The sequence below is a fragment of the Tachyglossus aculeatus genome, chromosome 24, assembly GCF_015852505.1.
Source record: "Tachyglossus aculeatus isolate mTacAcu1 chromosome 24, mTacAcu1.pri, whole genome shotgun sequence".
NCBI classification, from domain to species: domain Eukaryota; kingdom Metazoa; phylum Chordata; class Mammalia; order Monotremata; family Tachyglossidae; genus Tachyglossus; species Tachyglossus aculeatus.
In genome coordinates this window covers 11,499,031-11,514,924 of record NC_052089.1, presented here as the reverse complement: position 1 = coordinate 11,514,924, position 15,894 = coordinate 11,499,031, and the positions used below count along the sequence as shown (strand labels likewise).

General features: G+C 45.2%; 1 protein-coding gene across 1 annotated transcript in view; it reads left to right on the top strand.

Annotated features, from left to right (window-relative positions):
* Positions 1-15,627, top strand: part of TBC1D23 (TBC1 domain family member 23) — a 48,220-nt gene extending 32,593 nt beyond the window's left edge. The window contains exons 14-21 of the mRNA XM_038766154.1: positions 2,359-2,401; positions 4,271-4,380; positions 5,663-5,805; positions 6,512-6,556; positions 9,175-9,263; positions 11,823-11,958; positions 12,537-12,731; positions 14,070-15,627. Coding sequence (XP_038622082.1) covers positions 2,359-2,401; positions 4,271-4,380; positions 5,663-5,805; positions 6,512-6,556; positions 9,175-9,263; positions 11,823-11,958; positions 12,537-12,731; positions 14,070-14,151 — 843 coding nt within the window. The 3' untranslated portion in view covers positions 14,152-15,627. The remainder of the gene's footprint in view (positions 1-2,358; positions 2,402-4,270; positions 4,381-5,662; positions 5,806-6,511; positions 6,557-9,174; positions 9,264-11,822; positions 11,959-12,536; positions 12,732-14,069) is intronic.
* The last annotated feature ends 267 nt before the right edge of the window (positions 15,628-15,894 follow it).

Below are 15,894 nucleotides of genomic sequence, written 5' to 3'. Positions count from 1 at the left end.
GTAGTTTGTGGTCTTCCTGCCACTTGGGAAGAAATTTAACTCTGCACCCTTTTCTTCAGAAAATACTTTTATCCTCTATTGCATTAGAGTGGGGTTTTAACAGGCAAGTGCTTAATGTCCGTTCTGCTTGAAAAATAACATTCCCCAACAGGTTTCCCTTACAGAAAGAATAATCCACATAGGTGAGCAAGTGGAGGAAGGTTCCCAAACGGGCTGTTCAGAATGTATGATTTTCTAAGAAAGAAGTTGCACTATTGATATTATTATTAAATTGGCTGTGTTAGGGTTGGACTTAAAATTCTAATTGAATACTATTGCTACGCATACCCCACCCTCCCTGATATAAAGGACATCACTCAAGCTGTTACCATCTTTTATGGCCCCCTAAATTCTTAGTGATAACAATCTAGTGTCGTCAGATATAACTTGACAGGTAATGGAGCCGCTTTGGGTCAGAAACGACTCGACATCATAAGGCAAATTGGCTAGGCAAGTTTTGTAGTATCTTAAACGGTAGATGCTGGGACAGCAATAAGCAAGAAGGGCAGTTGCTTCACCGAGGGTGGTGGGGCAGACTCAGAATGGAAAGGAGCACCTTTTTAACTGGAAATCAAATAGGGGAACACAGTGGTTCTGTAGCAAGACAAGCTAGCTCATGGTCCCCCGGAAAAATGTAGATACGCTCTAGGGCCCCGGGCCCTTGTGGGGCCAACAGGAAATTTTTCCTGCATAAGGGCAGCCAAGTAAATATGGCAAGCCCAGCCTTAATAAGATGTAGGTGCTAATATCTTGGAAGGCACAGCAGAGTCCGAAGTGCAGCCGTCAGGAATGCCGTAGCTTTTGTCGAGGAGACAGAGCCGAGTAAAATGCCCTGTGCCGAAAGAGGCCCTTGCCGTTGCAAATGAAAGGGCAGTTTTACCTAAAGTTGTAGTTTGCAAACAGCAGTGTGGAGTGAATCAGTTCAGAACAAATTATCTCGCATCTACCCCGGCCCTTAGTACAGTGCCTGGCACACAGTAAGTGCTTAACAGATACCAACGTTATTGTTACTGTAGAGCATGTACCTTAGTCCACGCTGTGAGCATACAAACAACCATTTCTTCCACACCACATCACCTTTGCCATCAGACCCTTTAGATTCTGAGTCACGTGGGCTCTGTTTCGCCATAGCCTCGAGCGTTTAGTACAGTGTCTGGCACATAGTAAGCGCTTAACAAATACCATAATTATTATTATTTCTGTATATATGACTGTCCTTGACTTTTATGTTTTGTTTTTATTGTTTCATGTATCACCTCCACCCTCATCCTTCTATCCAGATCCGCTTGAGAATGAGAGAACTTGATTAATCCTCAACCAAGTTTTTTTTTTTGCAGCACTTAGTACAGTGTCTTGTGCCTAGTAGATATTTAGTAATTTAAGTAGTAAATTCTTTTACTGTTGCTACTATCAGATAGACATGCTTTGTTGACCAGTCTTTCTGTAATTCCATGACAACATTTTTTCCAAAATGCAAAGTAAAAACATGCATTATGAAGGAACTGAGTGAATAGCTCAGAACTCTCCCTGTGCAAAGTAAATTCCAAGTATTCAAAAATATTTATTTATTTATTGTAATGGTTTTTTGTTATAAATTTACTATGTGCCAGGCACAGAAGCACTGGGGTAGATTCAAGCTAATAATAATAATAATCATGATGATGGTATTTAAGCACTTATATGTGCCAAGCACTGTTCTAAGTGCTGGGGGGGATACAAGTTGATCACGTTGTCCCATGTGGGGCTCACAGTATTAATCCCCATTTTACTGATGAGGTAACGGAGGCCCAGAGAAGTTAAGTAACTTGCCCATAGTCGCCCAGCAGACAAGTGGCAGAGCTGGGATTGGAACTCAGGTCCTTCTGAGTGCCAGGCCCATGCTCTATTCATTCATTCATTCATTCATATTTATTGAGCGCTTACTGTGTGCAGAGCACTGTACTAAGCGTTTGGGAAGTACAAGTTGGCAACATATAGAAACGGCCCTACCCAACAGTGGGCTCATAGCTCTGTCCACTAGGCCACACTGCTCCTCATTTATGTTTTACTCTAGTCCAAACAAATGTTTAGAGCGTGCAAGCCTGGTAGTTGAGTGCACAGTGGGAAAGAGGCAGTCACACCACAAGCTTCTCTCTCTCTCTCTCTCTCTCTATCTCTCTGAGAATTTTGTATATTTCCGTGCTAGTCTCACTTTCGGGCCAAAAGAAGTTGTTCCCTTAAAAAGTATAGAAATGTCAAATCCTAAAGTAAGTGCCCCATGGCCTTATTTTTAAAATCAGTGAGTTTTGAGAGTAATTGCAACTTTATTTCTAATTTCAGAAAAACAAAGAATACGTCAGCATTGCCAGTGGAGGATTTATGGGTAAGGCTGTAGTCAGTAACCCCTTTTACTGTTATCCCATCAAGTAAAAGAACCTTGATGTTTTGACCATTAATTCTGGATCTGGGGTGAGCGTATTATCATCAGTGGCATTTATTCATTCATTCAATCGTATTGAGCGCTTCCTGTGTGCAGAGCACTGTACTAAGCGCTTGGGAAGTACAAGTCGGCAACATATAGAGACGGTTCCTACCCAACAACGGGCTCCATTTATTGAGTGCTTACTGTGTGAAGAGTACTGTACTAAGTGCTTGGGAGAGTACAATACAATAGAGTTGGTAGGCATCTTCAGTACCCACAGTGAGCTTACAGTCTTACAAGTGGATGGAGTTTGTCTTCATTCCTTAAGAAAGTGAACTGTGCAGTTACAGTACTGATTGGAAAACAAGTTGGAATAATAGATTTGTTGAAAAGCTAGAGGGGCACCAAACTACTGGGGCCCTGAATAAATTGTGTTCTGTGATACAGAAAGAAATGAGCAGGTCAAGGTCTCTAGGCTCAACACCACGCAGTCCACTCTAAGGTATGATGGTGAAGATCACCTCTGAGACACCGTGGAAGTTTAGGGAGATGCCTCAAGCCTGGAAAAGGGCCAATATCATGCTTACATTTTAGGAAAATGAGAAGCAGCATGGCTCAGTGGAAAGAGCATGGACCTGGGGAGGCAGAGGACCTGGGTTCTAATCCCGGCTCTGCCAATTGCTCGGTGTGCGACTTTGGGCAGATCACTTAACCTCTCTGTGCCTTATTTCTCCTGTTCTCCCTCCTATTTAGACTGCATCCCAAGCAGGACAGGGACTGTGTCCAACCTAATTAACATATATCTCCCCCAGCTCCTAGAACAGTGTTTGACACATAGTAAGCGCTTAACCAGTACCATAAAAAAGGAAATGGAAAAGGAGTGGCCTTGTAAAATATAGGTTAATAATATGATTTCCTCCCAGAAACACTCGAGAAAAAGAACAAGGGTACTAGATGACAAGTAAGGAATTGGTGAAGAACAAGTTCTGCCCGAAGAGCTTCTGGTCAATCAGTCAGTCACTCAATCAGTGGTATTTATTGAGCGCTCACTTTGTGTAGGGCACTGTACTAAGCGCTTGGGAAGCAGCATGGAGTAGTGGCTAGAGCACGGTTCTGGGAGTCGGAAGGTCATGGGTTCTAATCCTGACTCTGTCACTTGTCTGCTTTGTGACCTTGGGCAAGTCACGTTGCTTCTCTGGGCCTCAGTTACCTCAACTGTAAAATGAGGATTGAGATTGTGATCCCCGCATGGGACAGGGACTGTGTGCAACCTAATTTGCTAGTGTTCATCCCAGTGCTTAATACAGTGCTTGGCACATAGTAAGCGCTTAATAAAGACCATAATTATTATTATTATCTGGATGGACGGGACTCAGAGCTGCGTAAGACCTGCTTCTGCCACTCGCCACAGGCTGGAGAGAGTCACTCTGTGTGCCATACTTTGCCGACCCCCGATATAGGTCGTACAGCCGTTTAGTAGGTTTTAAACAGCTAAAAGGTTGCGCCCAGTAAAGGGTTATGAGAAGCAGCTCATGCCAACCTGTGGGTCGTAAGTGGAGTTCGACAGGGGCCATTTCAAGTCCCAAGGTGGTTATGTTATTATTGTCGGTCTGTGTGGGGAATAGAATTTCTAAATATTGCCAAGCTTGAAATGGGAGGGATGGACAGCATGTTGCAAAGCAGGATAAGGCTTCAGAAGGAATGGGGTACACTGGAGAAGGGGTGAGACAGAAGAAAGTTCTGTAGAGACCAGGGCTAGGTAACAGAGCAGGAAAAACTGCTGCAGTCCCCGAGGGAAAGTTAATCTCTGTTTCTGCTTTTTCTCCCTAGCACTTCAGCAGCATTTAGCAGACATCAATGTGGATGGACCGGAAAATGGATATGGCCACTGGATTGCTAGTACCTCAGGGTCAAGGAGCAGCATAAACTCATCTTTTGATGTAAGTGTAGATTTGTACATGTAAAATCTGGCTTGATATGTTCCAGAAGCTGGGGGATTTGTGGCAGGGGACAGGGAGCTAAAGGAATTGTCTTAATTTGGTTCTAGGAAGCTAGAATTTTTCTCATCCAGTTCCCCACAGACAAAAGCGGCAAATTGGATCATTGATTTTTTTAAAAAAAATCTTTCTCACTTCTTATTTCCATAGCCTAAATGAAAACCTTCCAAATTATAAGTACCCTTTAAACTGTACTGGTTTTGCAGGTGTTTTTCTCGCTTGCTGTCTGTAAGAAGCTTCAGAGAAAGTGTAAGGAGAGGTAAAAAGCTGTGTTGTCTTAGGTTTAAAATCTTTCCACCTGCCATAGTGTTCAATTATGCTTTCTTTCACAAGTGTAGGCTTTTTAAGCAGTCAGGTAGCGAGTGGGATTCTGTGAATTCAGAATCCCTAGAATATCTGATTTACTATGGTTGGAAACCAAATCAGCTCTCTCTACTGGAATTGGAGGAAGATCCTTTCTATCTTCAACAGCAAGAAGGGTTGCGGGGGACTGGTGCTTGCTCCTGCTCCCTTACACCTAATTTAAAGGTTGAAATATGTTGTTGTTGAGAGTTTATTTTTAACTGCTCTCAAATCTTTCGAAGTTTAACTCAGCCAGTTCCCTATTGGTAAGGACCACAATAGCTCCTAAGCGTGGTCTGAGCCTCCGATCACACCAGCTTCTGTGAGAGGGCTGCCCAGCGTCAGGAAACCCTTCACCTGGTTGAGAGGCAGGTTTTGGGGGAAAAAAACAAAAAACAGCCCACTAGCAGACTGGAATTATGTCTTATCAAGGAAAGAAATCAATCCCTAGCTCCCAATGAAGAATATGCTATAGCATTCTGACCCGTCTCATATTCCTCAGTTCTGCCTCCGCCAGCTTCACTTGGAGCCCCCTCCGCGTGTATTTTTGGAGTAATTGGTCAGCCCCCACACCGGTAGCGACGGCTGGGTCTTGGTCCTGAGACTCGAGGATTGAAAACTATGGCAGAGGAGTTGATTCTAGTGCTAGCAATTGTTGGGGTGCTCCCCGTACCCGTCTGTCACTCACGTTGCCGCTGGCTCTCGGAGCGCAACCGGCGAGCAGGGGTGCAGCACGTCACGAAGCTCATGTGTGGTCTTCACCCTGGTTAGCCAGCTACGGACAGAACTGGGGCTAGAACCCAGGGCTCCCCGATTCTCTTTCCTCTGGAACAACAGCGGAATTGGGAGCAATTAATCCTTAGCTCCAGTATTTCTCTTTCAGGGCGATTCTCCTAACGGCTCTGCCGAAGGGAAAGGAATGAAGTCTCTGGTCAACAAAATGACCGTGGCTTTGAAGACAAAATCCGTCAATGTGAAAGAGAAGGTTATCAGCTTCATTGAAAATACATCTACTCCCGTGGACAGGTGGGTCATCTTCAGAGCACCGAGATTAACGGTGGATGGTTTCTAGTGTCAACGTGAAGATTTGTGAGGCGTATCCTCTTTGTTTTAGGTTGTGCATTAGTTTCCCCGGGGATGGAAACTTCTCTTTCAGGGAGCCAATTGTCAGGAGCCGCGGGGAATTGGGGAAACAGTTTTAAAGCAGCATTGGGTGGTGGGGTAAGGGGGGAAGCTTGAAATGGGGAGTGGGGTGCAGAGCAAGAGGAGGAGGGCAACTTCCGATGAAGTAAGCCGGCTACCCTTTCATAGACCCTCTCTGACTCAGTCGGAATCCATTCGTTTGGTGCACAATTCCTATAGGTAATCTTGGAAAAAAAAATTGGGATCGGATCTTGATTCAGGTACCGAGCTCCCATCTATAACCTGCTTTCTATGAGAGAACTGGCTTTGATTTACAGGGCTTTGACTCAAGATGCAGTTTTCGGAAGTCAGTGGCATTGAAAATCGGGGGACGTACTGCATTTGCCTAACACAGAAATTCTTCTTCTCTAAATAGCACATCACACTTTTTTAAATAATTCCTTTTTAGAGAACATTTTCGTGTGTTTCCTACTTGAATGTTTTCTTTCAAACGTTGAATAGATTGATTGTACCAAAAACTTATTTTGTAGCTAGGATTTTAATTTTTTATAATCATCTTGTCCTGTCCTCTGCCCCCAACTTGATATAGAATGTCTTTCAATCTTCCTTGGCCAGACAGAACAAGCACAGAGCGGTAAGCGAATGAGTAGAGCAGTCCGACTAAACCACATGTCTCTTTTTAGCATGACTTCCTACTGTTTGTAAGCATTACCTACACTGACATAACCTGAGATTCCATATTGCGGTTAAAGGGCTAAGCTTTGCATTGGCCTTTGTTTCCTTCGGCCGTTTTTAACCATTTCTATTTGCAGTGCTGCTTGTTGGGCTGTGCTCATATTTTTGCCTTGGTGTCTTTCATTTCTCATGTGCCTTTGTCTCTTGGATTTGATTCTCTCAATTTTCCATCTCTGCCGATCCTTTTCTTTTTTTTTGGGGGGGGGGGGGTTGCATTTGTTTTCTGATTTAGAATGAAAAGGAATTCCATAAAGCAAAAAGCACTCATCTCATGAGATTTCCCGAAGCTTATAGTGTCCTTAACATATCAAAATTGTCCGTGCTTTATAAACAAGATTGTGCTGTAGAAGATGGTGTCAATTTTTCATAGAAACTTTCCTAACTTGAATTTTTAATCATGATGTCATTTATTGATCTCTGTGTATCCGTAGAGTCCAGCCGAACATGAGTACAGCCCTCCCGCGTGACATTTTTAATGCTGTTTTGTGAGAGCACTATTGTATTTCTTAACACACTCCCTCACTTTGAGATCGTGTGGTAAAGTTTACTTTGGTTTAAACATTTCCCTTCCTCTCCTCTCCTTTCATTGAAGGGTTTTGACTGCATTAGAGTGATTAAAACCCATTTCAATTTAGAGTTAGATGATGGTGCAGCTCTTGTCCATTAGGACAAAGCATTCTCTGGCTAAATAGGATGTGGAAGAACACTTTGAAAATATGTATTTAAGTAAACACAACAAAAAATACTTCTGTTGCTTTTTGATCATGTAACTATTATGTGTTCTATCACTTTAAAATATGTAGTCTAGGTCAATTATTTGGATCTTGAGTGCATTAAATCCCTTCCAGTGGGAAACAGTACATAGTTGGATGTTCTTTCATTTAGAACATCCTATTATCAGGGATTATCAGGGATTCAATTAAGATCTAATTATATATGTATGCATATATATATATATATCCTATCTATGGTAGGATCATTACTTTTGTCAAATCCCACACTTAATGTAGTGGGTTGTTTTTTTTATTGTACTCCAGTTCTAAGGTTATTGTTCATATGACCATTCTCCTCGTCCCACTTTGCTCCATGTAATTTAGGGGGGAATATGTCATAGGACCCATGGCATGAGCTGCTAGCTTTAAATAAGTGTTAAGTACCCAGGTAGGAATTCCATCTGCAAACTGCTCCATAAAAGTAGGGGGCAGTTTTGGCCCAACGAATGGTAAATAAGGCTGGGTTTTTTAAAACGCTTGCTATGGGATTTTGGAAATTAGAAATAATTTGTGCACAAGAGATCATTAGCTTAGCACCACTCTATCAGATACCCACAGAGTTCTACTCTTCATTTTTATCTGCGAAACTATGACTCCCGACAGTTCAGATCCCTCAATGAAGATTAGCTATCTTTGGATTGTCATTGTTATTCATGCTTGTTTTCCTGTTAGGTCATTCATTCAAGCATTCTTTTTCTAGCTTTTTCTGGCCGTGGTAGTTTTTTATTTAACAACATTTAAGAGATCTGTGTCACTTTCCTGTAGTGTTTTGTGATCACAGAAAACTTGTATTAGCCTTGCTTAGAAGTCTGTTTCTGGCATTAGCACTACGTTTTTGTTCTGTAAAAAAACTGAACCCTTTGAATCTAGATTTTCAAAGGTGTGCCCATCATTCGTCCAGCAGCAAAAACTCTGGAATGTGTAATGTTTTCCTATTGGCTTCCTGGTGCTGATAAAACTTTATAAATGCACTGGGAAATTAAAGGAGGGATTTGATTTGACTTTTTTTAATGCTTGATGGTCTTTAAGGAATCTGTGATGCATCCACAATTTATATAGTTCACTGAGGCTCTGTCAACCGATTCTTAAATGGACTCTACATACAGTTGATCTGTGGTTTATGACTGCAAAACCAGGCCTTCAATAGGGATACGTAATGTATCTTGAATAGATTCCCCTTAGCTGTTCCCTTAGGCTCTCATGAGAACTTTGTGGGGGAAAAAACCTATTTTGAGCCTTTCCCATCTCGTAGTAGGCCCAAGAGATGGCAAAATAGCCTTGGTGGTTAGTATTTGGTATGTTTGTGCACGGTGGGTGGGATCCCAGCCCATGAATCCATTTCAGAGAGGGCCATCACCACTCGTGGCTCAAGTGCGCATGTTCCAGGTTACTGATTTAAGACCGATGAACTGACCCCATCGCCCCCGGGATTTAATCTCTTGGGCCCCTCGTGTATGGCCGGGAGTTGGCTTTAGAGTGAATAATGCCTTCAGGTTTCATTCTTACAGGTTTGAGAGCATTCTGCCTAGCAAATAACCCCATGCTCCCCTTTCACTAACTTGATGGTTTGCTTAGCTGTTTTCAATTTCCTTGACCAAGCTCTTGTACGAATTCATGTTTCTCTTGGGTGGGCCCCAACATTCACATTGGTTTGCATGGGGGTTGCTAAAATGGTGCTCGAGAGAAGCCTCTCGATATCTTATTGCTGACTCTGTTCATCACCCTTGAATTCCAACCGCTACAGGCACGTGAGCAGCAGCGATCGCGTGGGCAAGCCCTACCGGGGGGTGAAACCTGTGTTTAGTATTGGGGACGAAGAGGAATACGACACAGGTTTGAATTCTGTATATTTGGGGTGTCGGTGGGCCTGACTTTTGTCTGCTCTCTGTGTAGTCATTGTGGTCCACAGCCATCGTGTTGGCGTGAGCTCCTTGTGTGTCTGCTTCATGGGATGGAGCAAAATGAACCAGGGGAGGAAAGGGACTCACACTGTGCTAATCATTCGTCCAGTCCTCTCATCTACGCTTGTTCATCCGAATGATGTGATAAGATTTCTAGAAGCAGCGTAGCTCAGTGGAAAGAGCACAAGCTTGGGAGTCAGAGGTCATGGGTTCAAATTCCGGCTCCGCCGCTTGTCAGCTGTGTGACTTTGGGCAAGTCACTTCACTTCTCTGTGCCTCAGTTACCTCATCTGGAAAATGGGGATTAAGACTGTGAACCCCCCCATGGGACAACCTGATCACCTTGTATCCTGCCCAGAGCTTAGAACAGTGCTTTGCACATAGTAAGTGCTTAACAAATACCAAGATTATTATTATTATTATTAATTTCTGAAGCAAAAAAGTAGACCCAAAACAGGGAATTTCAATAGCGCCTTAAATTTGAGGGTCACTTACTGGCCGGAGAAATGTTGACTGGATCTCTCAACATATAATGACAATAATAATAATAATAATGATAGCAGTGCTAATAATCAATGGTATTTATCGAGCCCTTGCTGTATGCAGAGCACTGAACTTAGTGGTCGGGGAAAGTACAACAGAGATGAGAGAGACGATCCCCGCCTGCAAGTCGAGGTCTGTTAGGTGAGTTGATTCATACGGGTCCGTTCTAGCGAGATCCAGGTCGTAGGGTGGAGGTCCTCTTTGGGATTGGGACTGCAAGTTGCTGTTTCTCCACGGCCCGATTCCCCCGTACCCCCTCAAGTAGCGGGGACCCTGCCGTCGGCGCATGGATGCCCACGTCCAACTCGGCCTCTCGCCCTGAGATTCTTTGATTCACTCAGGATCCTCCTGACCCTCCTCAGGCCGCTAATGGGGAAACGTGGCAACGAGAGCAAGCTTTAAAGCCCACAAGGATCCTTTTTTAAAGAGGTGGTTGAGATAGGAGAGATGGCTTTACTCATCTTTTCCTCGAGACTTTCCCACCTCAGCCAGTAACATCTTCCCAAGCCCAGAAGCCAGCAACCACAGGGTCTTCCTGGACTCCTCTCACTCTCTTTCAACTCTCACGCTCAGCTTACTGCCAAACCTACTGTTTCCCACAGAATATCTCCTGCACCCTCCCCTTCTTCTCCATACAAATAGCTGTGGTTATATTGTGGCTAGAATGGTCTGTGAACCTCTCCAGTGGTCTCCCCACCTCTAGTTTCGCCGCCTCCCTTCTCTACTGCCTGCTCCTTCCCGGATCGTCCTCGCTGAAGCATCCATCTGCACACATCTCCGCTCCTCAGAGCCCTCCACTAGCTGCCCGTGTTTCTCCACATCAAGCAAAGAGACTGTTTGCCACAATTCACTCTGCTTTACGTAGCCGCTCTCTCTCCCCCCACTCCTGCTCAACCAACTGACTTCATTCCTTCCATAGGCACAGGATCTGTGCATAATTCCCAGCGGTGCCCTCTTTCCCAGCACCGAATACAGTGCTCTGCACATAGTCAGCACTTCATAAATACTGTTGCTGCTGCTACTACTCCCAAGCTAACCTTCCTACTATTACCTCAGACTTAAGTCTCCCACCTCCGTCCCCTCACTCCCGTTGCCCCGCCTCTGCTCAGCTTGGAACTCCCTTCCTTCCCAAATCCAACAGACTGCAGCCCTTTCCGATATTCATCATCAATCGTATTTATTGAGCGCTTACTATGTGCAGAGCACTGTACTAAGCGCTTGGGAAGTACAAGTTGGCAACATCTAGAGACAGTCCCTACCCAACAGCGGGCTCACAGTCTAAAAGGGGGAGACAGAGAACAAAACCAAACATACTAACCTTTCTGCTGACTTTATTCCCAGGATCCCAAGTCCTATAAGTCCATCAGTCATCTCTAGCACTTATCTGTGGATGTAGCTATACTCATGTTTGCTTTCATTCAACTGGACATTCAATTCTTTATTTTGATTACACTGGAAATATGTTTTTTCTGCTCCCTCCACCCCCTGCATTAGAGAATAAGCTCCTCATGGTCAGGGGCTATTGTTGCTTCTTTTGTACTAACTGCTTTGTACAGGGCTGAGTGGGTATTCATTCATTCATTCAATCGTATTGAGCGCTTACGGTGTGCAAAGCACTGTACTAAGCTCTGGGAGGTGCAAGTTTGCAACATATAGAGATGGTCCCTACCCAACAGTGGGCTCACAGTCTAGAAGAGGGAGACAGACAACAAAACAAAACATATAAACCAAATAAAATAAATAGAATAAATATGTACAAGTAAAATAAATAGAGTAATAAATCTGTACAAAGATATATACAGGTTCTGTGAGGAGGGGAAGGAGGTAAGGCGGGGGGGAATGGGGAGGGGGAGTAGGGGGAGAGGAAGGAGGGGGCTCAGTCTGGGTATCCAGTGAGTGCTCAATCAATGTTCTTACCACTACAACAATCTGCTTTACGCCCGTATAGATGAAATCGACAGCTCCTCAATATCAGATGACGACCGAAAAGAAGTTGTGAACATTCAGACTTGGATCAACAAGCCAGACGTCAAGCATCATTTTCCTTGCAATGAAGTGAAAGAAAATGGGCACATGTTTCCGAGGTACGGTTCGTCGCCTCCCCTCGTCCTGAAACGAAACGTAGATTTGCCCAAGTGACTGTCGTGCAGCTAAACTTACCTGGTTTTCTGGGAGTTCCGTAGGCGGGCAGCGGAGTCAGCTGTGGGTGACTCATTTTACCCCCTGTTCCTTCTGGTGTCAGTAAGGGACCGTCAGGGTTATTACTGGGAAATAGTCCCGCAGGTGTCTAATTGGAGAGGGCGGGGATAGGGGCTGGGGGGCGTTCAGTGGTGGGCTCCGAGCGCTTTTCAGGGTCCTCACCGACTCATACAAGCAAGGTGCGAGTTCCTCCGGTTACCTAGAAGCGGTTACTTTAAGCCATCTGAATGTATGGGGCCTCTCAAAGGGTCTCTTGGTTTTTACCAAGAATCATTCACCACAGAAAGTCCCCTCCGTAGTCTTAAGAATTCAACACATTCACCTCGTGCAAATGCCTCGGGCAAACTGCCGTTAACCACGTACAAATTTCCAGTGGTGTGTGATTTGGGCGGTTTGTACGGGCGCTTCATTTCCGGCATTGAATACTGTCCCGCTGACTATTGTAATATTCTTTGCCTTCAAGTCACCTTTTGGTAACCGCCACCCACATGTACTGTTTGCGGGAGATCCCGTCGCGGAAGGGGTTGGCCTACATTCAGTCTCGTCAGGCACTGAACTCCGTAGTAAAAATCACATCGAAGAAGAAGCACCCCGAGCTCATCACTTTCAAGTACGGAAACAGCAGTGCTGCCGGCATAGAAATCCTGGCAGTTGAAAGGTGAGTCGATCTTTTCTGGCTTATCTTGTACCTGTCCATCCCAGTGCTGGGCGCGCAATGAGCCCTTAACTAATAACGGGGATTATTATTAATTAACTCTAATGGAATGCTACGTCATATCGTCTCTCGGCGACTATTGAAAACTGAGTCGGGAAGCAGTGGTGTACTGGTCAATTCATTTCTCTCCAGCAAACCCCGGTATCGCTAATGTGCACCGAAGTGCTGATGATTATTTAAAACCGGTCAGCGGTATCGGATTCCACTCTGTCAGCTTCCAGGTCAGGGTGTCTCTTCGGTATTCACCTGCATCCAGCAAGAAGAGTAGCGAGATGCTTTAAGCTCCCGTTTAGTTCAGCTCTCTGGGTATGCAGCATTTCCAAAAAAAAGATGTACACAGTGAAATCCTTTGTTAGGTTGCGTTGTGCGTTTATACTGACATTTCATTCAGGCTGTGCTTTGTCTTTTCAAAGACCAGTGGATTTGAGTCAGTAGTATTGAGCGCTTATGAGCAAAGCACTGTTCTAAGCGCTTGGGAGAGCACAGTGTACCAGTAAACAGACACATTCCCTGCCCACAGCGAGCTTACAAGTGGTGTGTGCTCAGCGAGGATTGTCGGTAGTCCAGTTCACCCGGGGGGCACAAACGGTCACCGTCCTCCGTTGTGCCGTTCTGCCTGGTTTTCTGTTGCGCTGTTCCACTTTCACCTCTCCATCTCATTGATCCTGATGGTTTTCAGACTATCGGATTGCTCCCAAACTAACGCGACCCCATGAATTGACAGTGGTACCGTCCTTCATTGTGATGTTCTGCCTGGTTTTCTGTTGTGCTGTTCCACTTTCACCTCTCCATCTCATTGATCCTGATGGTTTTCAGACTATCGGATTGCTCCCAAACTAACGCGACCCCGTGAATTGACAGTGGTACCGTCCTTCGTTGTGCCGTTCTGCCTGGTTTTCTGTTGCGCTGTTCCACATTCACCTCTCCATCTCATTGATCCTGATGGTTTTCAGACTATCGGATTGCTCCCAAACTAACGCGACCCCGTGAATTGACAGTGGTACCGACCTAACCAGTGAGTAGGTTTGCCGGAGAGCAGTGAAGAGTCCCAGCTGGGATAATGTCCTTAGTGTTTATCTCCCGAGCATCAGGCCCTGGATTAAAACAGAAAAATTTGAAAGTGATACCCCAATGACTAGAACAGAGGAATCCCTTTCTCTTCCCTCTGTTTTCTCGTTTGAAAAGGTGTGAGTTCTCTGAGTTTTATCCCGAAGGGGGCAGGCGAGGAGTAAGCCTAGTTGTGGTGTGTCCCTGTATTGATACAAACTTCTTTTCTTGCAGGTATTTGATCCCAGATGCCGGGGATGCTACCAAAGCCATAAAGCAACAGATCATGAAGGTGCTGGATGCCTTGGAGAGTTAATAACTAAAGACTGGAACAACTGGAGAAGGTTGAGATGACCCCCTTCCCCTCCTCTCCCCCCGAGGGAGATGTGGACACACCTGTCTTGACAATACTAACCCATCGTGACTGTGCTTGAACAACAGGCTTTTTTGAGAGGTTAAATGATTCAAGTCCATTTCTGGATCGTTCTTTTTAAATTTTGTATTTCCTTTGCGTTTTCAGTCGTGTACAAGTGACATACTGGTGTTATAAAGATCAGTTTTAAGTGGCTTTAGGGTAACCAACCTGTACCCTAGCGGGAACTGGAAGGCAGAATACAAGTTCAGTTTGAGTGGTTAAGTGATCGTGCGGCACTTTCAGATATATGTGTGTGCGTGTGTGCGCGGGCACACCATCTGAGCTCATAGTTCAACTGTGAGCCATCGGAAGAAACGTTTTCAGAGTCTTTATTGCCAGGACATCTGGTTTTACCCATTGAGAAGTATCAGATTGAAAACATGACTCGGCTGAGTAAAAGACTTACCGTACTTTGTTCTTAAAAGGGTTGGAGTCCAAGTGGCCAACAACTGATCGTGGAGACTCCAGCTGTCATTAATGCAGCCACAGTGAGAAACCACAAGCCGTTTGTCTTTTCTGTGCCACCTGAGTGCTTCCCCGTACAGGAGCGGGGACAGATGGAGGCTTTTGAAATACTCAATACCGAGTTCCTGCGGGGCAATTACATGTTATACATGTTTAGTAGCTTGAAAGCCTGTAACGAGTAGGTGAGCATATGGGACGCTCAGTCGAGGCCTCGAGGGGCGACGGCGGCGCGTGGGAGTCTTCGCTTACCATTTATATGGGATGTGCTGAAACGCAATATGTAGAGATCATGTCATTCGAGGCCGCGGTTCTGCGACGAGACTGATGGTACCTTTTTTTAAGTGAAAGTCGAGGAATGTGAGTGCTGCACCGTGACCTTGCCGGCCCTTTTATGAGTTCTGTGTGTCGCGTGCTTGTTCCTTTTGAAAGCTCAAGCGGTTTTGGGTTGTTGTTTTTTGTTTTTCTGTAGAAAAGCCATCGTCCCCCATGTCGCCACAAAATCGAAAAGAGACCGGCCGCGTCTCACAGCTCTTGGTTTTAGCCCCGCTGGAGAAGAGGGAGCCCGAAATTACGGTTTAGGCCTCGGCTTCTCTGGGTCGAAGCCAGGCTGTAGTTCCGGAGGCCGCGGCCTGAAACCGATGTACTTTACGGGATGGGGTGGAAATAGCTACAGTGATCTTTATACCGGTTAGCTCCTAAGTTATTTTGGTAGGAATCGAGTGATGACGAAGCACCTTAATCCCGGGAACGATTTCCTTTTCCTAGGTAACTCAAAACCGACGGACTGGGAAGGTAGAGGACATTGGTCCGCGAGCCGGGGCCCGGCCCCGCCGGGGGCTTTTTCGTTTTCTTTTTCCGACCGCTGCTGTAAATCCGTCCGTGTCCCCGTTTATAAAGGACCGTGTAAAGAAAGACGTGGACTTTATTCCCCGGGGGCCGGTGTGTGTGTGTGTGTGTGTGTGTGTGTGTGTGTGTGTGTGTGTGTGTGTGTGTGTGTGTGTGTGTGTGTGTGTGTGTGTGTGTGTGTGTGTGTGTGTGTGTGTGTGTGTGTGTGTGTGTGTGTGTGTGTGTGTGTGTGTGTGTGTGTGTGTGTGTGTGTGTGTGTGTGTGTGTGTGTGTGTGTGTGTGTGTGTGTGTGTGTGTGTGTGTGTGTGTGTGTGTGTTTGGGGGGGCTGAGGA